General features: G+C 40.7%; 1 protein-coding gene across 2 annotated transcripts; it reads left to right on the top strand.

The window, feature by feature from the left end:
- Positions 1-2,528: 2,528 nt before the first annotated feature.
- mthfd2 (methylenetetrahydrofolate dehydrogenase (NADP+ dependent) 2, methenyltetrahydrofolate cyclohydrolase) lies at positions 2,529-25,083 on the top strand. Of its 2 annotated transcripts, none has more exons than XM_087984457.1 (8): positions 2,529-2,717; positions 6,627-6,811; positions 9,276-9,398; positions 12,002-12,154; positions 13,193-13,300; positions 16,211-16,303; positions 18,028-18,153; positions 23,781-25,083. In XM_087984457.1, exons 1-8 carry the CDS (start codon positions 2,680-2,682, stop codon positions 23,903-23,905), a joined length of 951 nt encoding a protein of 316 aa, XP_087840583.1. In that variant the 5' UTR covers positions 2,529-2,679; the 3' UTR covers positions 23,906-25,083. The 2 variants fall into 2 exon arrangements, with proteins under 2 accessions (XP_087840583.1, XP_043537441.1); XM_043681506.2 differs by lacking the exon at positions 2,529-2,717 and adding an exon at positions 3,284-3,440.
- Positions 25,084-25,724: the final 641 nt, after the last annotated feature.

The raw sequence follows: 25,724 nt of genomic DNA, 5'->3' as shown, positions 1-25,724 counted from the left end.
TTTCAGCAGTATGACAGTTCATGTCAGGACATAGACTTTATGTGGACTTCAGTAAGGTGTTCGACAAGGTTCCCCATGGGAGAGTAGTTAGCAAGGCTAGAGCTCATGGTATACAGGGAGAACTCTCCATTTGCGTACAGACCTGGCTCACAGGTAGAAGACAAGGTTGTGGTGGAGGGTTTTTCAGCTTGGAGGCCTGTGACCAGTGGATCGATGCTGGGTCCACTACTTTTTGTCATTTCTAAAAATGATATTGGATGTGAACTTACGACATCGTTTTGTAAGTTTGCAGATTACACCAAAATTGGAGATGTAGTGCACAGCGAAGAAGGTTACCTCTGATTACAATGGGATCTTGATCAGATTAGCTAATGGGCTGAGGAGTGGCAGATGGAGTCTTAGATAAGTGCAAGGTGCTGCATTTTGGGAAAGCAAATCTTAGCACAATATACACTGAATGGTAAGTTCCTATGGAGTACTAAGTCCTTGGAGTGCAGGTTTATAGTTCTTTGAAAGTGGAGTCTCCGATGGATAGGATAGTGAAGAAGGTGTTTGATATGCTTTCCTTTGGTCAAAGTATTGAAGACAGGAGTTGGGCTGTAATGTTGCAACTGTACAGGATATTGGTTAGGCCATTTTTTTTGGAATGTCTGCAATTCTGGTCTTCCTACTGGAAAGATGCTGTGAAACTCGAAAGGGTTCTGAAAAGACTTTCAAGGATGTTGCCAGGGTTCGAGGGTTTGAGCTATAGGGAGAGGTTGAGTAACCGAAGGCTGTTTTCCCTGGAGTGTCGGAGGCGGAGAGATTACCTTTTATAGAGGTTTATAAAATTTGAGAGGCACGAATACAATAAATAGACAAGGTCTTTTCCCTGGGGTGAGGGAGTCCAGAACGCGAGGGCATGGTTTAGGGTGAGAGGGGTAAGATATAAAAGGGGCCTAAGGGCAACTTTTTCACTCAAAGGTGGTGTGTGTGAGGGTCGACTGGGCTGCCAGAGGAAGTGGTGGAGGCAAGTATAATTGCAAAATTTATAAGGCATCTGGATGGGTATGTGAATAGGAAGAGTTTGGAGAGAGGGGCCGGGTGGTGGCAGGTGGGACTAGATTGGGTTGGGATATCTGGTCAGTACGGGTGAGTTGCACTGAAGAGTCTGTTTCTGTGATGTACATCTGTGACCTTGACATATTTGCTGCCATGAAATGTCTGGCTGTTGGCTGGAAAACGTTTAGACAAGGTCAAGTTGTTAACCCTCTTCCGAGGTGTGACCTGAACTTGGTTCTCATGCCTCTGACATCAGGATATGACTGTAAGAGCCTTGCTGCATATAACTATTGGATATCAGGGTCAGAAAAACAGATTTCCCTAAGTCAGACTTGCTCATTGTAATCATCAGAGATGATATTTAATATCTGTGGGCAAGGTGGTGCTTGAACCTGTCCTCATTCAGAAGTACAGATACTACCACTGTTGGAACATAAGGGGATTTGAATGCGTTTCAAATAATGTGAAATGATTCATTGTCTACTGGTTTTTGCCAATCTTCGTAGGAAACTAGGTAGGTGATTGAGTCCTGCTGCGATATTTGTATTGTTGATATCTATGGATGAGGTACTGGAAAATGAGGGTGGCTAATATGTTATTTAAGGAAGGTGGTAAGGAAAAGCCAGGGGACTACAAACTAGTTAACCTGATGTCACTGGATAAGTTATTGGAGAAGATTGAGGCACAAGATTAATTTGCATTTGGAAAAGCAAGGAATGATTGGGGATAGTCAACATGCCATTGTGCACGGGGAGTTTAATTTTTAGAAATGACACAATTGAAGGTAGCACAGTGAATGTCTGGATCAACTTCAGTGGTAGACTGGTTAGCAAGATTAGATCATATGGAATCCAGAGAGAGCTCGTCTTTTGGATACATAACTAGCTTGAAGGTAGAAGACCGGCTGATGGAGAGTTGTCAGACTGGAGGCCTGTGACCAGTGGTGTGCAACAAGGATCAATGCTGGCTCTACGGCTTTTCCTTATTTATATAAGTGATTTGGGTGTGAATGTACGAGGTAGGGTTAGTAAGTTCGCAGATGACAACAAAATTGATGGTGTAGTGGACAGCAATGAAGGTTACCTCAGAATAACAAAATCTTGATCAGTTATGCCAATGGAAGTTCCAGCGGCTCGAACAATGAGACAGCGTTTAAAAAAAACCTCCGCGTGGGAACATAACTAGGAAGTCTTTAAACGGATATAGCCTGAATAGTTTCCTGTGCATAGCTTTTCCTATGCACGAGGTCCACATCAATAGGAAGCATCATGGCTGTGTGGTGGATCAAAATAGCAGAATAGGCGTTGCACTATCTGACGCTTATCAATCCAGAATAGAGGTACGAGTTAATCAAACCCTTTCCCTCTGCCTTTTCACGTACAAGCGGCAAGCAGCAGCAAAAGAAACATTTCCGGAACGCGCAGTCTTCCCGAAGAAATACAACCTGTCCATGACCTGAAATAGATCTCCTGCACTATCACGCCAGAGAATTATCTGTGCCTATTGACCATTTCCAAACGTGCTGGTGCAGGCCAAACACAAAACCTCAGGCATCCCATCTCCACTTTTACGCTGTCTCGATCCAGCATTGGCTAGTTTACTCAAAACTGGAATGGAAGAAGGTCGTCATCTGTGCCGATGAGTCTTCGAAGACTCTCCCGGCGGTGGCGACTACGGTATTTAGAACTACACTTTTGCCTAATAATCAGTGACTAATGTTTAGGTATTGGACGTTGTTTGATCACGGTGAACGGTGGAGGTTTTGTTCTTGACATGACGTATGCTATTTTGCAGTTCGGCGGAGTAAAGAGGACTCATTGAAATATTAAACATAGCTAAATGATCGCTAGTTGCAATATAAGTGAGATCATGTTGGTTGTCTTGGAGTGGATGGTAGATCTGAGGGGTCGTGAAAGAAGCCTGTGGCAGCCTCATGTCGGTTCCATCGTTTATTCACGGTGTAAAACGAACTTCCACGCAGCACAAACCATCTTGTTTTCCCAAATCAGAGCCACCGTGGCTGTAATTCTCTTGCAGAAGCGCTATGAACATGCCTGACTCGCCCTCTCCCGCCGCAAGAGGTCAGGGAACGTCAAAACTGGTGACGTAATGTTTGTTGCGCGGTAACCGAAATGGAAACAGTTGACGGACAGGCACATCAGCAGGGGGCTCGCCGGGGGTGACGTTGGCACGGGGCAGCCAATTGGGTTCCGCCAGGGGCGGGGGTTAACAACCTCCAACCCGCCTTTTGCGGACGTCAAGGAGATGTAAAAGGCGGTGGAGAATATCCTTCTGTGTCTGGTCAACGCAAGTAGAAGCATGGCACATAGCAGCTGGCTTTTTCGCAGCAGCCTGGGGAGGCTCTGTTTTCACCGCCAGCTTCACCTGAGCGGCTTTAGGTCGGTATCTTCCCCCACCCCCTCCCCCGTTTCATGTCGCAGGTTGAGGATGTGGTTGCCGGTTTTTGCGTGCAGTGGGAGGAGAAAACCCCATCTTTCTTGTTTGATAGGCGCCGGACATGAGGCTGCTGATGCATGATGAAATATCTCCATCTACTTACGCTAGAGTGATCTGAATGCCGGTCAACGTGATCCGCATTGACTGCGGGTCCCAGCACTAAACTTCCCAGGGCGACACGGGATTAAAATTTCTGCGATCTGCACGTTTCCGCTCCCCCTATTTCAACTCCGCATTTGGTATGAGGGCGAGAGAAAAGAAGTTAACGCGTTCGTTCATTCAGTAGTTCTTGGAAGTGTTGTTATTGTAGACGGTTTGTGCCCGCAATTTGTTTTTTTTTGGGGGGGGGGCGGGTTGGGGAGGTGGTGAGTGAAAAGTTAACAACCCCTTTCAAACAGCACAAAAAGAAAGTAATCTGACCAACATTCTGTTAATTAGGCGAGTTCCTCTCATGAATATTCAAGTGTATTTTGTATTTGTCCGACGACATCTTTATATTCTACCCGAAGGAATTCCGATGTTGCAGTTGAGCCAATTTTTTTTCCCCCAACAAAACTAAATTTCGAGCTCCATCGGTTTTCCGTTTTGTTTGGTGCCAAACTTTAAATTGGGTCTCATTCATCTGTTCGTCTGCCGTCGCTTAGTTAAGTCCCCAGTTTGATATTTGGATCCCAACTTTTATCAAGATTCTAATCCACTTCCTTTTGTACAGTGATAGCGAATGGATTGTAAGAAGAACACCTCAAAGATTATATCGTTTTTGGTTTGCATGTGAACTTGCATGAATATATAGATTTTCAGACTATTATTTTGTGGCTCTGGATGAAACCATGGTACTCAATGGAAAACTCAGTGCAGAGCAAATAATTGCATTAGCCAGTGCTATTGATTTCTCAGAAGGCTTTTAATAAAAGCTTGTGTTGAAAACTCATTCTGTTCAAGACGTAGTAATGCAGTCCTTATTTGACGATCTCTAATTGCCATCCTTTTTAAGTCTTCGGGCTTCTTTAAAGGTAAGCTTCCAAATAACAGCTGTCGATTCTAAATCTGGAGGTTGGACAGTTCTATCGGTTTCCAGGAACCGTGAGTTATACTGCTGAGAAAGATCTATGTGGCTCCAGTTCATGGAGAAATCTAAGTGTTGAAATGCATAAAACGTCATTTTTAGTTAGTGAAGTGACATGGTAAGGGATAGTTACAATCATTGCCATGGATACTTCAGCTCTTCCTGCACAAAACACCTATATTGAACCATTTCTTTTACCATGCATAAAGTTCTTTTAGGGCTATCGTTTTAATCATTGCTATTTGATTTGCAATCTTCAATTACAGTTAATATCATCATAATTAAAATTCATGATTAACTGTGAATACTGAAAAGTTAGCTCAGTGTATAGCAAGCTTCCTCATTGTGATTTTAAGCATGCACAGCTTTGTGTTTGCAGCCATGTCCCTCCAGCACATTCTACTGGGAGTAACTGTTCCTTTTTTTGTTTTTGGAGACTATTTTGTTTGAGTGACGAGTGCTGGTAATTACGTGGGGCATATTCGGAATCAAGAAATTACGTAGTCCAGCATTGTTGGTCCACCCTAAACCTAACCGATGATCTAAGATTCATCTTCAATTCACTCTCTGTCTATCTATCCATCTAGAACAAGAGGTTTATAATTGGAGGTCAGCACACTGAAGGTTGTATTTTCAAAGCCATTGTTCAAGTATCAGGACAGATCAGTTTCCTCATCTGTGTGAGAGTACAATACCACCCAAGGTTTGTCGAATGTCCTATGAAGGGTTGACGTGTTTTGATTTTTGCAGTGTCTGCTCGTTTCCCTGTTCTAGCTTCCTGAAAACTCATGCTAAAAAGCACTAATATGTAGATGCTATGCTTTTTCGGAAGTTACTCTATTTCCCCATCTTGGAGTTTGTTCAGTATTCTATTCGTATTACCCATTTCAGTCACCGGGTTACCTTTCTTCACCTTTTCTAAAGCCCTGGTTTGCTATGAAATAGGCATTGCAAGTGCTAGCAGCCACTTACTCCTATTACCAAAGTGGCTAGTTAAACAGAAGCTCAGACATTGGTGCCTGTAGATCATTGAACACTTAAACATTAGAATCCGATTTGATCTGGTTCTCATCCCAAGTCCCTAGACACCGTTCCAAATCAGGTCTTTTGATAAAGGCAAGGAGCAGGGATCCAAGCCAAACTTTGTCTTTTCAGCTGCTTCACTGAGATTAACTGTGGCACCACAATCTTGCTATTGAACTACAGATTGAAAATTGCACGTGCGTTGCACTTTCTGTTTTTAATTCTGTTTTGCTTGTAAATATTTAAATCAGATTAAAAGTAGATCCTATGTTTCATATCCCTTCATGACACCTTCAAGGGAGTGATATTATGTGATTGACTTTCTTCCACTTGCTGCACAAGTTGACAATCAGCTGGAGTTATGGTTAGCATCAGCTGTGATGGTCAGACTAGCAATCCAATGACCTACCTATTGTTTCATCCACCTGTTCCAAGATGTTCATGAAAACCCTTTGGATAAATGTGACTTGAATCTTCGTGTCCTTGCTCAGATAGGATCACTGCCACTACACTGCAATGAGCCCCAAACATGTCGTGTGTGTAACTGTTACTGCATTCAAGGCCTGCACAGATGAAAGTTGCTATTGTTGTCCCAACCACGAGTTTCACTTTTATGTTAGCCGTATCAAGTACTCACCCATAGAATCAATAGAATGCATATAAGCCAAATCTTTCTCGTGGTGGTGTCTAGAACTTGGGAACATTTTCAAAACCAAGCTGTCTAATTTTTAAGACGGAGCATTTGTTTCTCTTTGATCTAAGGAATTTTTCTAGCCAGAAATTGATGGAGGCTGAGCCATTAAATTGGGTAACTTTTTATTACACAAATGAAGCTGGAGTTGAGACCCTAATTGGGTCAGCAGTGATTTTACTGTGTGGTAAACCAGCTGAAAGACCTATTCCTGCTTCCGATTCCTTTCTTCCTGTTAAGATATTCATGTCATGTTAGAAATGTTATGACTAATTTGGCCTCCAAATGAAAACTTTCAAAATCTACATTTTCCTTGAGCTTATTTTTATTGGCCTATTTTAATTTCAGAAATGAGGCGGTAGTCATCTCTGGAAGAAGGCTTGCGAGGCAAATCCAAAGAGAGGCCAAGGTTGATGTGGAGAACTGGGTTGCTGACGGCAATCGGAGACCACATCTCAGTGTTGTTCTAATTGGAGACAATCCAGCCAGTCATTCCTATGTGAAAAACAAAACAAAAGCTGCTGCTGATGTAGGTATGGATTTCAGTGTATTGTGTTCATTTTTATCCAAGTATTCTGTTTCACACAACACCAGTGATGAAAGAAATCCTTCAGTTTTAATGTCAGTTGGAATTTAAGACATTTCCTGCCACTATGAAGAATAGATTTTGTCACTTGGGAACAATGACAATATCATTTGGCCATCTTTTTAAGGTGGTGTTACGAAGGAATTTTAACCAGCAACCCCCATTCCGTTGTTCCTGAAACGTACTTAAGGTGTGGGGTTTTGTGGACACGTTTTTCACAGACGAATCAAGTTTTCAGAAAGCTAATGATAATATAGAATTTAAATTCTGTGTAACTTTCCGATAAGTGTGACTCAAGCCTTAGATTCGGATCATTAGATTATAACAGTTAATATTGATTCTTACTCAATGTTTCCTGAGGTTGGTCAGGTGACCACTGCAACTATCTTAAGTCAATGTTTGCCTTTTTAAAACTAGTTTAGTCTCTGAACGATTCCAGGTACTAGTAGCATCAGATGATGGTGGTATAAAATTGTCGTCTGGGTTTCACCACAGCCAGAACATTATCAAGTAAATGTGATAACTTCCATCTGTAGGCCAAAAGCTGCTTTTGAAGTGAGCCAAGTAAGTTTTTAAATGAAATAAATTTTAATGCACAATCAAAAAGCACAAGGGGAAGAAAAGATCAGGGGGTTTAGGTGAGAAAAGATGAGAATATATGGTTTGCAATAATAGTATCTTAAAAATAAAACAACTGGCTTGCTTAAAGGCATAGTATTAGGTACTTTGTGACTTGGCAAATGGCAATCATGTCAATTCTAAAGGACTTTCAATTTAGGCACAGGTTTGTGCCAAAATTAGTCCACAGTGACATATGTCACAGTGGACTAACTTTGAGTGCTCAGATCTCCTGCTTCCATGTCTGTGTTATTCACTCCTGTTCGTGCTAACTTTAATTTAAAAATCTCATTGGTGCTTTTAGTAGCTCTTGAATTGTCTACTCCAACGCATCGTGATGGCCTCGCTAATTCTAGCATCCATCCAATGCCCTCTTAAACTTGATATCTTTAGAAACTCTCTCTATCCAAACTCTTGGCACCCCTGTTTTTCTCCTCTGCCATGTGCTTAATGACCTACACTGGCTTTCACCTTTAAAATATTTGTTCTTTTTAAACCATTTTAAGATCTTGCAGCATTCTTCTAATTCAGGGTGTCTGAGCAATCCCAACTTGAGCTGCACCACTGGTGGTGGATGTGCCACTTTATGACTATTGATCATTCCATTGTTATCACTCATTTGTTTAATATCACACTGTTTGTTTTTTTGTCTGGACATTGCTGTGTGTAAATTGATTGCTGTATTTCTGACGTTGTGACAGCAGCTACACTTTGTAAAAATAAAAGTACTTCAGCTGTCCAAACAAATGCTGTGTAAAAGTGTTGCCAAGTTTTCTTATTCAAAGAAATGTAGCTGTTGTTATTCCCTTGCTCCCAACTTCTCCACTAACACTTGATTTGGTTTTGTTCATGTTTCTATTTAAATGATTCTTAGCTTTCCCGATTGCTCAGTGCGAAGCTGCATCAGACACAGGGACAAGATTGCTGATTCGTTCCACATCTGAGCTTGCTGCTAACAGTTGGAGAGGTGGCCCCAAGTGAGAAGAGAAAAATCAGCTTTTGATGTCTGTATAGTGAATGATGTGCTAAAGGAGTGTCTCAGTGGCTTTTGAGTGCGGCCAGGCTCTGGTGTGTAAAGTGTGTGTAGCCGTAGCTCTTTTTCTGAAGGTGCACATACGTTGACTATATCCAGAAGCAAAAACTGAAGAGGAGTATCTTGGGAGTAGGCTCACGTGACTGGAAGTCCACTAACCATAGTTCTAAAGTGTTGAGGATGACTTCAAGGTCCTTTGTTGACAGCCTTTGAGAACCTTGTTCTGTTTTGTGCTTGTTTATGATTTTCTATAACAGTCATTTACTTTGGTTCCTTGTTTTAACATTCTTAGGGCTATCTTTGGCTTTCACTTGTCCAGTTATCTCACATTTGCTACCTTCCACCCCGATGCATTCCATAGTTTTCACAGTATCAGCGGAGTTTTCTTTTTGTCATATTAACGTCTCCTTTTTCTCTGCATCAAGTTTTCAGAAGTGCCACATCTCCAATCACTTCCTTGTTTTGATGAAACTTTGTCAAACTGAAACATTTAACTCTGTCCCTATCTCCACTCATGCTATCAGACCTTTCAGCATGTCTATGATCTTGTCATATTTCAGTTTTCCAACTTGGGCAATGCTTTGCTTTGCTTTGCTTTACTTTACCATACCATTTGCTGACTAAATTTTGACAGACTTGAGTTCAGGGTAACAATAGGCAATAAGTTGGTAGAACAGGCTGGTATGATCATTGACTGACAGTGCCGATTTGAATTTTGGATGTTTCATTGTAGTAATAGTTATTTTGCTTTATTAAACAGGTATCACGAGTGAGACCATTCTGAAACCAGCCAGCATCACTGAGGAAGAAGTACTCCAGCTGATTGATAAGCTCAACAATGATGATGAAGTTGATGGTTTGCTTGTACAGCTACCTCTGCCTGGTAAGAGTGTGGTACTCAAGTGAGCTCTTGTGTTTGATCTGAATACTTAGTAGTTCTATTTAATCAAATAAACATGTTTTGTTTTTCTTTTTGGGTTGTTTTTGAGTTGTATTCAAATCAATTATTTGAGTAGCTGGAACATATAGCTGCCAAATTTTAATCATGCCTAAGAAATGCTTAAATGAATAAGGATTTCTCCACATTTTCTTAACAATCCTGTTCTTAATTGTTTTAAACTAGATTTGAATTTATATCACTTAGTTTTTCACATCAAAGATGTTATAGTGCAGCACAACTGAAGTTAGTTATTGGACAAAAAACTGCAAGGACTTTGTTTGAAAGCTTTTTTTTTAATAAAATTGGAATTCCATGTAAAGTAGGCCTTTTTGTATTATTATTCAGAAACAATTTTAACCACTTGCCTTGGTGAACCCATTTTTTTTTTAAGTTTTGTTTTTTTACGTTGTGTGCAGCTGGAGTTTTGATATCTGAGAGATACTCTGACTTGAGTGCAAGGCAATTTTCATTCCACGACACGCCCAGCTCAAATGTTTGTTTGTTCTTTATCGGTTTGTTTTCTACATTTTTGAATATTGCATGTGAAAAGGTTGTTAACTGTGCCTCACATGAAGTAATACATCTGAAGATGTTTTCAAGACAGCGTGAAGCCATCTGATTAATTGTCAATGTGCAGGCTCATTACCAGCTCAGTCCAGTACTAACTGGTGTGCTTCTTGCCCCTGTTGCAACTTTGTTCAAAGATGCAATCATCATTTCCTCAGTTCTTATTTCATCCAGTAATTCTGATGTCGTGGAATTAATTCAGTCACTTGGTGAAAGAGTCTTTTCCTCATCCCCACCATTTATCTGGATGCTCACTTTTTTTTCTAATGTAAATCACATTACATTAAATTGCATGTGTTTATGGTTTTGCCAAGCTTTTGGCCATTGGTGCTGTTTGCTATGTCACTGCTTAAAAGATCAACAGCAGTCTTTGTCACTGTCCAGTTACAGATCTGGGCACATGTCAAGAACCAACATAGACATTCCAATAATTAGGATTTTTATGCTCCAGATTTCCCAAAGAAACTTACCAAATGTATTTTCCTCCTCTCCCCAAGAATGTTATGAAACCAGATCGTATCTTTAACAGTCTGTAAACAGTTGAATTGGAGCACCCAGACTGACTCTTTACTGTCTTATTTGCACCACCTTGTATGGGAATATAAAGATGCCTAAAAGTTGTATTGAGATCCGCGTGACCAAACTGTGAATAGAGGCGCTCGGATGAATTTAAAGGGGGAAAAGAAAGAACATTTGACAACTGTTTGTTTGTTTGTTTTTTATTTAAGAAAAAAATCTTCCTTCAGGGGTCCCAACCCAGAAACTGTCATTTGTGATTGATTTTTCAAGTGTAGCATGTCATGATCGCTAAAACAGGAGTTAACTAAAAAGAACATTCAACCAGCATCATGTATCTCAAAATTTAGGGTTAAGATGAGTAATTTCTTCGTCCAATGGGTGACAAATCCCTTTTGAGTTCCCTCCCTCCCCCTCGAGAACTTTGAAATCTTAGTCATCACATTTCGGATAGGAAGAGAAAAGGAAATCCTAGATGTGAGATTCTTCAGGGATATACAGATAAGCTGAGCTAGATGATCTCCCATGACAGAATGATTGAAAACACTTGAATAGCTGAACAGCCAACCTCTATTTTCCGATTTAATACCAAGGAACATTTACCATACCGGTCGATGTCCAAAATTAATGGTAGTATATTATGCTCAGGGGGCTGACTGCAAAATTGGTGGAAATGCTTTGTTATCTTGCTGTGGTCATTGAATTTTCCCTCTTATTCCATTGACTGCCATTTACTAAATGTCAGTTGATATTTTTGCAAGTGAGGGGAATGCATTGGAGATGAAATTTTAAATGCCATTGGCAGATGAGAAGACATGGAGCAGAAGAATTGCTTGACTAGTATTACCAGTTTTATTTCTTGTTTACTGTACCTCATGGCACTTTGGGATTGCTACTTCACTGCCTTTTGACTTATTGCTATCCTATTGAATATCAACCTGCTATTAGGAACAGAATTCTGCTTTCTTTACCATTGTATGTAGTAAAAATGAAGTTTAAAATACAGTAGAACCATCTTTAGTATTTTGAGTATTATGCTTCAGTTTTTCTCCTGAAAAACTCCTGTGGTGAAATCACTGTTTCATTCTGTTGTGAGAGGAGTGGGACCTGTGCGAATATTAAAAATCTTGCATTTATGACACAGTAACAGATCATTTTGGCCCAAAGGGTCTCTGCCATGTACATGCTCACAATTTTTTCAATTTTTTCATTTCAACCATCAACATGTCCTTCTATTTCCTTTCTGCCTTGTTCTTTTCCTCCTGGAAGCAACTGTTGAAATGTTTAGAATAACACAGCTCAGTTTCATGCTTATTAAATTGTTAAATTGGAACACTCTTCATTTTATAGACCAGTTGGAATCTTTTCTTTTATATTTTCTAAAAAAAAAAATAAGTGATGCACATAGGCTCTATGTACTGCTAATTTACGCTTGTAAATGTTCATTCATTTCATTTTCCTAGAACACCTCGATGAACGCAAGATCTGTAATGCAGTGTCCCCTACCAAGGATGTGGATGGATTTCACGTGATCAATGTAGGTCGCATGTGTCTGGATCAGAAGTCGATGCTGCCTGCTACACCTTGGGGAGTGTGGGAAATAATCCAAAGAACAGGTAATCTTAAATAAAATGTTGCTGAAGTACTTTATAACAATTGGTTATTTGAGCAGAGATGTATAAACACACTTACTTGTACATTGCTTGATTTCTGAAATGTTTCATGTCTATTCAAATTTTTTTTTTTGTTTCAAAACCTGATCTATTTAAAATAGACCAAGTTTAGTGCAATTGAGGTGGATTACTATTTTCAAATATGGGGATAAACCAAGGGCTCTGCCAGTGTTCCCTTTGCTTGTCTGAAGGAACAGAAATTCCCTTGACTTAGATCACCAAAAAACATAATCTTGGTGTTGACACACAGTGCAAAAATGTACAATTAGGGGAACTTCAGCCAAATGTATTGTACGTAATAGAACAGGGAAACAAGAGTTTTCGATGGGCGAGGGCGGGAGGGTACGAGGATAATTTTTCATATTTCAGGAAACAATCAACAGTTTTTTTTTCAGTCAGCCTAGAAGAGAAGCCACAGTTCGGACCCTTGGTTCTCTGGAGGGACAAGGCAGAGTTGTTATTCTGGAGAGATGAATACAATTTTTTTAAGGTGGTGGCTGGATTAGTTAGCTCTTTTTTATTCATTAATGGAATGAGGGCATCACATTGTAGATGAGCAATTCTTACCCATCCTTAATTGAGTCCTCCATATTGCTGTGGGTCTGGAGTCGCACGTAGTCCAGACCAGGTAACGACGTCAACTTGCATTCCTCAAAGATATTTTTGAGCTGGATGGGTTTTTCTGATAATAAACAATAGTTTCAGATTGATTGTTAGACTCCTTGATTGCAGGTCTTTGTTGAATTCACATTCCACCATTCTGCTCTGATGGCATTTGAACCTGAGTCCCCTGAACGTGACCTTTATTGGTCTTTGGATTAACAGTTCAGCAATAATACCACGAGGCAATCACCTCCCCTAATCAGGTTTCATCAGATTGCAGCCTTGGCAAAAACTGCATTGTCGTGTGAGAGATGTGTGGTCAATATTTCATCATACAAGTTGTGGCAGTTCTCTAACAGGATAATGTTTTCCATCCAGGAATTGCAACTCTTGGAAAGAATGTTGTTGTGGCTGGACGGTCAAAAAATGTTGGAATGCCCATTGCTATGCTTCTCCATACTGATGGGGCACACGAACGACCTGGAGGTGAGGAAAGAGAATCGTGCTATGAAGAATTAAATGTTTAACAGGACTTCCATTTTTGAGGTTCAGTCTATTCTACTTATTCTCCTTCAGTGGTTGTTCAGAATGGCCCATGGTGAAACTTTGCAAATGCCATCATGATATTTATCAGGTATAGTTAAGGTCGAAATGTTTGTGCACTGAAAAAGTGAGCTGCTGGAGTCTTATATGACGACATTGTAAGCCCAAGATCTTTGCAGAAGAGTCATATTGGACCCGATGTCAACTTTGTTTCTCTCTCCACAGACGTTGCCACACCTCCTGAGGTTGTCCCAGTGTTTGTTTATATTTTCAGATCTCCAGCATCCAGAGCATTTTGCTTTTATTATCAAAGTGTTTTGTAATATTGTGTCAGGGAAAAGGAAAGTCCGTAATGCTTTTGTTATAAAAATGTTCTGAGGAAAAAAAAACTATTTTTTTCCTGAAAAAAAAAGCTATAGCATGCTGCTATTCCATTCTAATTTCACAGTAAATCTGACTCCTGTGACCTGTTGTATAAATTGTACTTGATAGTGAAAGCTAACAAATGCCCACCATACCATCCATTGTTGCTAAGAACCTGTCTATTACAGTTAGGCTCCTTACAATCTGGATAAAATTAAACCAAGGTACTTTACCAGGCAAGATAATGGAAGGATAAAGCAACAAAAATACAAAACTTCATGTGCAATTAGCAGTAGAGGCATTTGCTGACATGGTTTTATGAAATGCACATAGCAAGACTCTTGATACATTTTTCAAATTTCCCGCCTCAGGCGACTGACTGTGTGGAGTTTGCACGTTCTCCCCGTGTCTGCGTGGGTTTCCTCCGGGTGCTCCGGTTTCCTCCCACAGTCCAAAGATGTGCAGGGTCAGGTGAATTGGCCATGCTAAATTGCCCGAAGTGTTAGGTAAGGGGTAAATGTAGGGGTATGGGTGGGTTTCGCTTCGGCGGGTCGGTGTGGACTTGTTGGGCCGAAGGGCCTGTTTCCACACTGTAATGTAATCTAATCTAATGTAATCTAAATCTAATCTAAATGGTTTCTCCTGTTGGTGCAGAATGACTAAATAAATCCCTCAACACCCAGAGTCTACTTTTATCCTCAGAATATTTTGACATCGCACCAGTGGGAAGGAACCTCTGGGGGTCCAGAAGCTGCTTCATTGAATGAAGGAAAGACCTAAGCTTTCATACATGTGACAAAGGCAGGCTGAAAACACAAATCAATTGCATTACTAATTGATCAGATACACATCCCATCGAGTTAATCATGTGACTGTAGGATTAGTGATGGGCACCCTTATGGACAATTCTAGATATTGGCACGATCGCAGTGTTTACTAGCGAGCCCTATCTTTATCCTTGGGCCATTTACAATGCATCTTAGTCAATCCACATTCCAGTGTCTGTTCATTTCTGCATCTTATCATTGAATTTTCCCATGGGAAGTGTGGGGACATTTCCTATGGACAGACAGCCTTAGACAGTAAGGAATTCAGTGGAATCTGTTAAAGCTTGCTTTTCTTTTTGGAAGAAAACTTTTATGTAAAGGAACCAGTGTGATATGAATTGTTTGGCTCTTGTCAAAACTGTTTGTCTAGTCTGTCAAAATGATTTAGACAACTCCAACCAGAATGTTATGAATGAATTTGCCCAGGTGTCCCATAATACCAAAGCGGTCAAATCAATACGAACACAAGACAGTACCAATGCAAAAAGGACCCAACTTTATTAGGAACCAAGTTACAATAACCTTTTAATACTAAACATACAATCTCTAATCCTTTTTGGTCCCTTAAGCATACAAAACTTTCCAAGTCTCCTGTAGATCTAAGCTCCCTCTGGGTATATGAAGCTGCTTTCTTTCTTTCTGTCCATCTTTGTCTGGATGATCAGCTGGTCTCCTGCCATTCTGGTCTCCCTCTGAAGGCCTCCCGATGATTCCATGAAAGAGGTCTGCAGGTGAAGTCTCCTCTTATACCTTGTAGATGAGTTTTCTATAGTTTTGGCCTAGATCAGTGAGACATTCTTCATAGTTTGAAATATCGTCAATCATTTGGTTTGCTTGCTAGAGCTGGTTTTTGTGTAGAAGGACCTGGTGCCTTTCTGTGTTTAGTGAATAAGTTGTTGGGGGTATGTCTATGCAGGTTAATTGTTGCCTTTTACTCTTATGCTGCGTTCACACTGTTTCTGTCTGGTGTGTGGGTTTTGTGATTTCAGTGTTTTTACTTGGCCAATGTCCCTAGCACCCTTTGCTGTTTGACCAAGTTACAATCTATCTGTGTTTGAGCAGCCTCCAGCTGCTAAGCTGTAACAATAAAACTCCTACAGCAACTCCTAGAAAAACACCAGAACAGAAGAGGCCTTTCGATCCTGTAAGTCTGTACTGACAAAAATACAATAGAATAGCACTTCTCCTAGCACTGCTTCAAATGTTCATCAAAGTACTTTTGGAAGGTTGAGATTTCCTGCTTCAACTATCCTCCCAGGCTGTGCATTTCAACTCCCAAAACCCTTTTGATTGAAATGGTTTTCCTTAAATCCTCTGTGAACCATTGCCTTCCATCTTTAAAAGTGTGCCTCCTTGTTCTTGTTCCTTTGACTATATAGTCCTGTTTTGTCACAGTTGGAATGGAGAATTAAGGTACTATCTCATACGTTTTCACTAGTTCGGAAAGAATTTATGGCATTGATCATCACAGTGCATCTTTTGTTTGAAAAGCTTCATCATAGTTTTTTTTGTTTGAAGTTATATTTTACTGGTGGCTCACTGGAAGAGATGGTGCCCTGTTTTGTTCGACTTTGTGTTCTCGTATCTCATCCTAATCTTTTGTGCAGAAAGGGAATTTGTTGCTTTGATCACTACTTGCAATAAAGCAGTTGTTATCTTGCAGGGGATGCTACAGTGACCATCTCTCATCGATACACACCCAAAGACCAGCTGAGGGAACACACCAAGCTTGCTGATATTATTGTGGCTGCAGCAGGTGAGCTTTCATGCTTCAGTCATGTTTGAGCCTGGGTTTCACAAATTGGTAGAAAGTAGAACTACACCCCTCCCAACCACACATGTCATGCATGCAGCCACATGTGCATACTGACTGGCACGCAAAGTCTAAGTTTTGTTATCCTCAAGGTTTTCTTTTGTTTTCAGAAAATTGGGGTAGGTCGTTCAGGAGTAATGACTCCCTAAGGGAGTGTCTGGATTTTTCCATCACCCTGACTGTGATGGATTTTAAGGTCTAAACTTTTTTTGATTTAGATTAGATTCCCTACAGTATGGAGGCAGGCCCTTCAGCCCAGCAGTCCATACCAACCCGCTGAAGAGTAACCCACCCATGCCCATGCTAACCACCTGAGCCACCGTGCTGCCCCATGTTTAACCATGTTTAATCAAAATTTGATCTGCCAAATGTTCATTGAACTATTGTCAGCTCTCTACTTTTTTTGGGTTTTTTTTTTTGGGGTTTTTTTTTTCCTAATCCATTCCTGAATCTGATCAACTCAACTCCTGTCGCCCCTTCCATCTCTTCCTCCCTTTTCCCCCCCCCCCCCCCCCACCCCAAAAAGTCAAGTAAGATAAATGAAGAATGTTCTTGACATGCCTAACTAAAATGTCATGAAATTTACTGCGGTGGCACTATGTTTCACGAATTAAGCCAAACACCTTTTTTTTAAATTGCAAAATGAGTCTGCAGTTTAATCTACTTTGCTCCTTTATCTGTCCAGACAAGAGAACGAATAGAGACGAGGCAGGGACAAAGTGTTTTTTTTTAATGTTGATCCATGATATTTGCAGTTTCTCAGAACTGTCAGAAGGATATTCTGTCCCAATGGTTGCACAGCATTGAGACAGTTGTGATTATGTTGATAACAGTATCACAAAACAAATTTAACTTGGTGCAAGGATGGTGAGAAGCCATTTGTGTTATTTCTCATTGTTTCTGGAAATGGCAAACTTGTAATACATGTTTCTTTTCCTGTTCTCTGCATTTTAAGGTTTAAATTTCCCCTAAATTCTCAAATTATATCCTCTTTTGGGGTTTATTTTCCACAAATGCTATGTTCTGTAAATCTGATGGTTCTTTGTCTTGCAGTAATGGGAGGAAATTAAGTTGTGCAACATCCTGTGACTGATCAGGCAATAGTTTGCTGTTTATTCTTGAAATCTCTTAATTTGGGTGTGAATTCAAAGTCATAACATGTTTAAAATATTTGCGTTGACAGATATGTTTCAAAAAATATCACTTGAGTTTAATTCAGAATTCCTGACTTGTCAGAGGTTATGTATCCAAAAAAAATGGGAGCAGCAACAGGTTGTACAGTCACTGCTGCCTTTTGTACCACTTTAAATAGATCATGACTCAACTTGCCCATCAAATTCATTTTCCTAACCTACCTCTGTATTTTGTGGCCCTAATGTCCAACAATATGAAACTTTTAGTCATAATTATATTGGAACCCAGAATCCTCTTGTATAGACATGTACAAAGATTCATAACCTTCCATGTAGACAAACTTGTTTTCATCACAGACCCATCCTAATTTCATAAACGCCAAAGACAATGTGCTCATTAAAAATACAGTCCTGAGAATAACAGAAACCCAAAGAACTAAGGATGCTGTAAAGCAATTTCTGTTTTTGTCTCCGATAAACAAAATTGCGTACGCACAGAATTGTGACTTAATCACCATTACTTGTGCATTGCAGGTATTCCAAAGCTAATCACAGCTGATATGATTAAAGAAGGAGCAGCAGTCATCGATGTTGGTATCAATCGTATCCAGGACCCAGTCACCGGGAAGCCCAAACTTGTTGGTGACGTTGATTTTGAAGGTAAATGGCTTACACTGAAATATAAAAATAGCACATGCGATTTGGACAGTACACAATGATGCCGAGCATGAGGAATTCAGTTCTGGTTCATCAATTGCACAAGAATATATTCTATTTGTAATTTTGCATTATATTTTGTAAGGGACCAGGAACTTGGAATAAGCACAAGAAATGAATTTGACAAGTTGCAAGGGCAGTTAGATTTATCAAACTGGAGACGTGTTATGACCCACCTCTGGAGTAGGTGGGACTTAAACCTGGATATTCTGGCCGGAAGTAGGGACACTGCTGTACTTCAGAGAAGACTACAGGGTTCTTTGGCATTACGGCTCCGGGAGAAGTCCCAACAGTAGTTGGATTGCTGCATACAGTTAGGACTTTCAAATCTGAGGAGTCAGTAGATACAGCTAAGTGTTCGAGTTGGGCTTGACAAAGTCCTAGAAACAAGAAGCTCAAGCCAGTGAGTTATTCCTGTTTCACTGCAGTTGAAAATTGACGGTTGGAAAGTCAACTAGCAGCATAGACGTGGTGCAGCTAAACAAGAGGTGAGAGAGATGGGGACAAAAAAAACCCAGAGGAAGGAGGGGAAAAAAAACCCAGTGACAATGGTGTCATGTTGAAGCAAACTGTTTATGAAAAGCTGCAGTTGTGATCAGAGTGGAGTTCCCAGAGTTTGGGTGTGTACACTCAGGAGCAGAGGCCTAACTACCTGAACATGAGTCATTGAGTTAACCTATGGCAGATTGCCTTCTGAGGGAGATCTGAAACTAGACTTTTAGGAGAGAATAGTGCTAAATCATCAATCCCTTTATCACAGTCCCTTCCCGGATTTGAATCCCTGTAAAGTTTTTTTTTGACATGTTTGATGACCAGCAATGGTACTGAGGTCTGTGGACCTTTTGGGAAATCTGTGGTGTCCGTTACAATCGTATCTGTGACTTGGTGTGCTCCATGAGGTTTCTGATCAGTTTCTGTTCAACATATTGACCTCCACTTACTTCTAATTGGATGTTAAAATTTTAGGCCTTATTCTGGCAATGTGCTGGAAATCAGGCTCTGCTATTTTGAGTTGTCACAAACTCAACCATTTCAAAAAATATGCAGAAATCCTCCATTAACCTGACTTTCTGACTCAAGTTGACAACACATTAGCTTTCTATACTTAACAAGAATTGCTACTCTCTTACAAGTAAATGGACTGTCTTTCCATTTGACCAGTTATGAATGGTCAGCATATAATCCTCCAAGTTAAAACTCTAATCCCATTATTAACTCTTGTTTATTGAATGTAGATGCACTCCAAATCAGAGAAAAAGATATGGGTGGAGGGTAGCTCTGGGAATCAGCTCATGGTTCCTGTTCACGTGGCTTGCTAAAATGATTCTTGTGCTTCTTGGTCTTCCATTTCTGAATATTATCAGTTGTTTGCAAGCAGCACATGGTGACTGGTTCATGCTTAAAAATGTTTCTGACTTCTTAAGTTACTACTTACAGCAACTACTGAAGGAAAAGTAAACTTGGTTTCCTTCAGGCTTCAAGTGGTTTTTAGTGCAGAAAACAGGCAGTGATCAGATGTCTTTTTACGAATGATTCGGAGGCAGCAGAAAACAATCACTGAATTGTTGACAGACCTTTGTCAGTGATATTTGGAGTAGGGACCAATTATCAATTAGCCACTTGTTGCTGGCTGAATCTCTGCTGTGGTCCAAGTTTTCTGTAAACAGTCCTCCATTGTGTGAACCAGCACCTCTGTAAACAGTCTTGAAGTAGGTGTCAGGTAGCTTAGTTTGCAAAAACTGTTGTAATCCCTTCAACAATCCTTTTTTTGCTGTTTCAAATCATTGTTCTCCCTTTCCAGTCCACCATCAAAAACAAAAAAAACGCTGCGGTCTTTACAAGATCGTTACTATTCTAACACGATATTGTAAAGATTACTTGTGTTTGTTCAAAATTGTGGAATTTCGTAACTTCGGTGGACTCCCCACATAAACAGTGGCTATAAAAGCAGGTCAGAGGTTGGAATACTGCCATGACTAACTCTCCTCATGACTCCCCAAAACCTGTCCACCTACAAAGCAGGAGTCAGAAATGTGATGGAATAGTTCCCACTTGCCATGGATGAGTGCAACTCCAACAACACTCAAAGCTTGATACCATCTAGGGCAAAGTTGCTCACTTGATTGGCATTGCATCCACTCCCTCCACCACTGACAATCAGTAGCAGTGTGTACCATCTACAAGATGCACTGCAGAAATTCAAAGATCCTGAGACCAGTACCTTCCAAACCCACAACCACTTCCATCTAGAAGGAAAAGGGACAGCAGATATATGGTAACACCACCCCCTACAAATTCCTCTCCAAGCCATTCACCATCTTGACTTCTTTTTTAATTCATTTATTTTTCTGTGTTGTGGGCGATGCTTGCTGGCCAGCATTTATTGCCTGTCCCTAGTTGCCCTTGAAGGTGGTGGTGAGCTGCCTTCTTGAACTGCTGCAGTCTACCTGTTGTGGTTTGACCCACATTAGGGAGGCAATTCCAGGATTTTGACCCGTCGACAGTGAAGGAATGGTGATATATTTCCAAGTCAGGATGGTGAGTGGCTTAGAGGGGAACTTGAAGGTAGTGGTGTTCCCATATATCTGCTGCCCTTATCCTTCTAGATGGAAGTAGTCGTGGGTTTGGAGGATGCTGTCTGAGTATCTTTGGTGAATTTCTGCAGTGAAGGTGCTGAGCATCATTGGTTGCAGAAGTGGATATCTCTTCACATGGTGTCTATCAGGCGGGCTGCTTTGTCCTGGATGATGTCAAACTTCTTCAGTATTGTTGGGGTTGCACTCATTCGGGCAAGTGGGGAGTATTCCACGAGTGGGGAGTACTCAATACTGTGACAAGTAACTCACCTCCTGATTTGGGCCTTGTAGATGGTGGACAGACTGTTTGAAGTCAGGAGGTGAGTTATTTGTCACAGTATTGAGTCTCTGACCTGCTCTTGTAGCCACTGCGTTTATGTGGTGGGTTAAGTTGAGTTTCTGATCAATGATAGTTCCCAGGGTGGGGTGTTAGTGGGGGATTCAGTGACTGTAACACCACTGAATGTCAAGCGATGGCAGTTAGACTGTCTCTTATTGGTGACGATCAAAGCCTGGCATTTGTGTGGTCTATATGTTACTTGCTATTTGTCAGCCCAAGCCTCGATTATTGTCCAGATTTTGTTACATTTGGACACAAACTTCAGTATCTGAGGAGTCACTAACTGTGATGAACATTGTGCAATCATCGAGTGTTCCCACATCTTACCTTTTGATGGAGGCAAGGTCATTGATGAAGCAGCTGAAGATGTTTGGACCTAGGATACTACCCTGATAAACTCCTACATAGATAACCTGGAGGTGAGGTGATTGAACTCTAACAGCCACCACCATCTTCCTATGTGTCAGGTATGACTCTAACCACCAGAGAGTTTGCCTCCTGATAACCTATTGATACCAGTTGTGCTGGAGCTCCTTGATGCCACACTTGGTCGAATGCAGCCTTGATGTCAAGAACTCTCTCGCTCCTCACCGTTGCAATTCAGCTCTTCTGGCCATTTTTGAACCAAGGCTCTCAGGAGCTGACTGCCCCTGGCAGAACCCAATTTGAACATCACTGCACAGGTTGTTGCTGAGCAGGTGCTGCTTGATAGCAGTGTTGTTGGTACCTCCTATCGCTTTCCTGATAATCAACAGTAAACTGATTTGGTGGTAACTGGCCAGATTGGATTTGTCCTTTTTGTTTTATGTACATGACATGGGCAATTTTTCACATTGGGTAGATGCCAGTATTATAACTGTACTGGAATAATTTGGTTAGGGGAGTGCCAAGTTCTGGAGCACAAGTCTTGGTTGTGGGATTGCTTAGCTCTGCCTATCACTTGCTGCTTATGCTGTTTGACTAACATTTCATCTTCAGGTATGCTTGGTGCTGCTCCTGGCATGCCCTCCTGCACTCTCCATTGAACCAGGGTTAATCCTGGCTTAATGGTAATAGTTGAGTAGGGGGTATGGCAGGCCATGCGATTGTGTGCTGGAGTACAATTCTGCTGTTGATGGCCCACTGTGCTTCAAAGATGCCAGTCTTGAGTTGCTAGATCAGTTTGAAGTCTGTTTAGTTTAGCATGGTGATAGTGTCAACAACTGTCCCAACAACTGCGGGCGGCACGGTGGCACAGTGGTTAGCACTGCTGACTCACAGCGCCAGAGACCCGGGTTCAATTCCCGACTCGGGCGACTGACTGACTGTGTGGAGTTTGCACATTCTCCCCGTGTCTGCGTGGTTTTCCTCCGAGTGCTCCGGTTTCCTCCCACAGTCCAAACATGTGCAGGTCAGGTGAATTGGCCATGCTAAATTGCCTGTAGTGTTAGGTAAAGGGGTAAATGTAGGGGAATGGGTGGGTTGCGCTTCGGCGGGTCGGTGTGGACTTGTTGGGCCGAAGTAATCTAATCTAATCAACACAATGGAGGTTATTCTCAATGCAAAGGCTTGAACTATATTGACTGTTCCTTCACTGTCGCCTGAGGCAAAATCCTGGACTTTCTGCTCGAATGGAATTGTGGGTCAATCCACAGCAGGTGGGCTGCAGCGGTTTAAAAGGCAGCTCACAACCACATTCTCAAGAGTAACTAGGGATGGGTAATAAATGCTGGCCAGCCAGTGACGCCCACATCCCACAAATGCGTTTACAAAAAAGTGTCTAAGTTCTTTCAATCTCGTACTGTCTATTGAAAGGGACAAAGTCATGGGTCCCCACCTAACATGATACGTAACTTTAACACTATAGTCTGGGATCGTAGCACATGACAGTTCTTAGGCCATGTGTTCATGGCTAATGATAGAACACGTGAACTGGGGTGCTACAATTTGCGGGATTGGCCATCAATGCATATATTGTTTTGAGTTAAACAATTGAGTACTGCACATCACTTGGGTCACGAGGACACTGTGGATACAAATGGTTCATTTGGAACCGTAGATAACTGGGATGAAATTTCCAGACATTGAATTCACATTTTTATGCCAGAAAACAGTTTGAGCTGCAGGAGAAATACGGTCCCACATTAAATGTCAGTCTGTATTTGTAGAATGGGTTAACTTTTTTTTCTTCCAAGTGTCTACCATTTGGGATATTTATAACCTTTTTTCCTAGCCTGGAGAAGCCTACATTGTTGATTTTGATTAGATTAGTTCATGAAGCCTTGTTAATGAGCTTGTGACCTGCTCAATACTTCTCCTTTGCATGTGGTTTAAATGTAATTTGATTGAGAGGGAATGAGACCACATGACAATGACTGTCTGCCGCTTTGCTTTATGGGATTTTAAATTTAGTGGGAATTCCAACGTTGTTGGAGAGAAGCAGATTGTTTTGCATTTGAGATGAGGTTGCTTCATTTTATTCAATCCTATTGCACAACTCAAAAATTAGGTAGCATTTAAATCAATGGTGCATGAGCACCTGTGAAGTTCTTAACTAAATAAATGCATTTAGAAAGCTTGCAATACGTCCTTTTTACGTTAACAGCCGGGTTTACTTTATGGTGGGGACATACAAAAAGGAAATTATCTTGCCATACTTCTTGTACTATTTTCAGAGGTAAAGAAAAAAGCCAGCTTCATAACACCAGTGCCAGGAGGAGTTGGACCCATGACAGTCGCAATGCTGATGAAGAACACCATCATTGCAGCCAAGAAGCTTTTGAAGCTGAGAGAGAACTGAACAAATGGTTGCCCTCACGGTAGTGCCACAGAGAAATGGGGCAGAGTACCCTCATGAACATTCCAATGTACTGTTTTACATCAACACATACCAAAGGCTAATAGTTGAGCAATTTATTTATTGTCATTGTGCTTAAGGGCGTTAAGTTTTTTTTTTCACTTTGCATTGAATATAATTTATTTCAAAGTTCCTTAGTTAAGGATCTACATTTATGTGCAATTTTATATTTTGTTACTGAGATGCTTCCTAAAGCAAGGTTAATTGGGGATTGTTCCCTTTTAAATTTAGTTTGGGGGAAAAAAATGGTTTTATTCCTGGAAGTGAAGTTGGGATGAGCAGGTAAGCAGTTGTACATATCAAGAAAGGGCCCTACTATCCAGCTTATCTACTCTGAAGGTGTCACGTGGAAAGTCCAGCGAAGATTGTACTACTGCAGTCATTTGGTAGTACTCTGTCATGCTGTAAAAGCAGACAGATGTAACATGATTCATGAAAATATTTCTATCACTTGGCTGTTTTTTTGCTGCAGAATTGCAACCACAATTTCTAAATTATATGGATAACTTCTTAATGTCAAACTGTCATAGTAAAATTGAGTGCTATCAGCTCTTCCACTGAAACACCACAGTTGACTGCAAGTCAGGACAGCAACCCCGTGTTCTGTCTATGTCAGATCCTCTCGGTCAGTCATTCAAACCTACTATTATCATGTTATTGACTAGACAATTTTTCGATTTGAGGTGAGCAGAATAGTATCAAACACAGTTGAGACAGCCTAGTGTGAGATGCTGATGTAGTTTTTGTGTTCCCTACCTGTTACGGATTTGTTTGGTTAGTTGATTTTGCTTTCTTCAGAGATTTTAGAAATATGTAGGTGGAGCTGTTTTATGGGGCAATGTCAACTTCCTAAATTGATGCAAATAGTGATTAAGCAATAATTGCTAGAAATGGCCTAATTTTCCTAATGAGCTGTTACAACAGTTTATCACAACTGTGGGGTCAACATACTTTAAGAATGCAGTGATCATAAGTTGCCATAATTTTCCAGTAAGACATAACTTTTTAAAACTTTTCATGCCAGGCATCAAAGCATTGAGGCATAATATGTATTATGACATGTCTCTTTTTATGGTAAGAGTGGTTCAGGCTGTGAAATAAAAATTTGTTACAACATCCAGCGTAAATCTCAGTCTGTCATTGTGAAATTCACTGTGAAATGTACAGGTATGGAGAAGCAGTTATTTCATCTCCAAGTTTTCAATCCAGTACCAGTGTTTTAAAACACCAGGATGTGCAGACAACAATATTTAAGCTGGTTATCTACAGGAGGTGTTCAGTTTTGCCTTCCTGGTACTATGGTCAAATGAACAATAAAAATTGTACCGGAACATAGTTATTGAACAGAGGTCAACTGAGCTCTTACCAGTTGTAAATTTTATATGTTTATATTAACTTTGACACAAAATCCTCTTTTAGAATCATACAGTATGGAAATAGACCCTTTGATCCCTGCAAGCCCTAATCCCAAACTAATCTTCAGGAATGGGTAAAACCCAATGAAGGAGGAGTGAGGTAGAAAAGTAAAGATAAAGCAGTGATTGCTTCCTCATACCAAGGAGCTACAATCCTCCCAAATGTACAGAAGTGGTGGGAATGGAAATAGTCGTGCTCAATAATAGATTAAGAAAACTGAAAACATGTAGTCCTTACCCCCTTGTCAAGGCAAGTGTAAAGGTGATAAATATGTGTAGAGCTCTGATTTAATCAGTAGTGAAGAGTAAATTTTCACGCTATCCGAACGTAAGTTTAAAAGTAGCAA

This window comes from Chiloscyllium plagiosum, unplaced genomic scaffold (assembly GCF_037043375.1).
Source record: "Chiloscyllium plagiosum isolate Xiang-an unplaced genomic scaffold, Cpla_swu_hap1 HiC_scaffold_48, whole genome shotgun sequence".
Taxonomy (NCBI): Eukaryota; Metazoa; Chordata; class Chondrichthyes; order Orectolobiformes; family Hemiscylliidae; genus Chiloscyllium; species Chiloscyllium plagiosum.
Note: the sequence above shows the minus strand (reverse complement) of the source record. Positions and strands in the feature narration are given on the sequence as shown.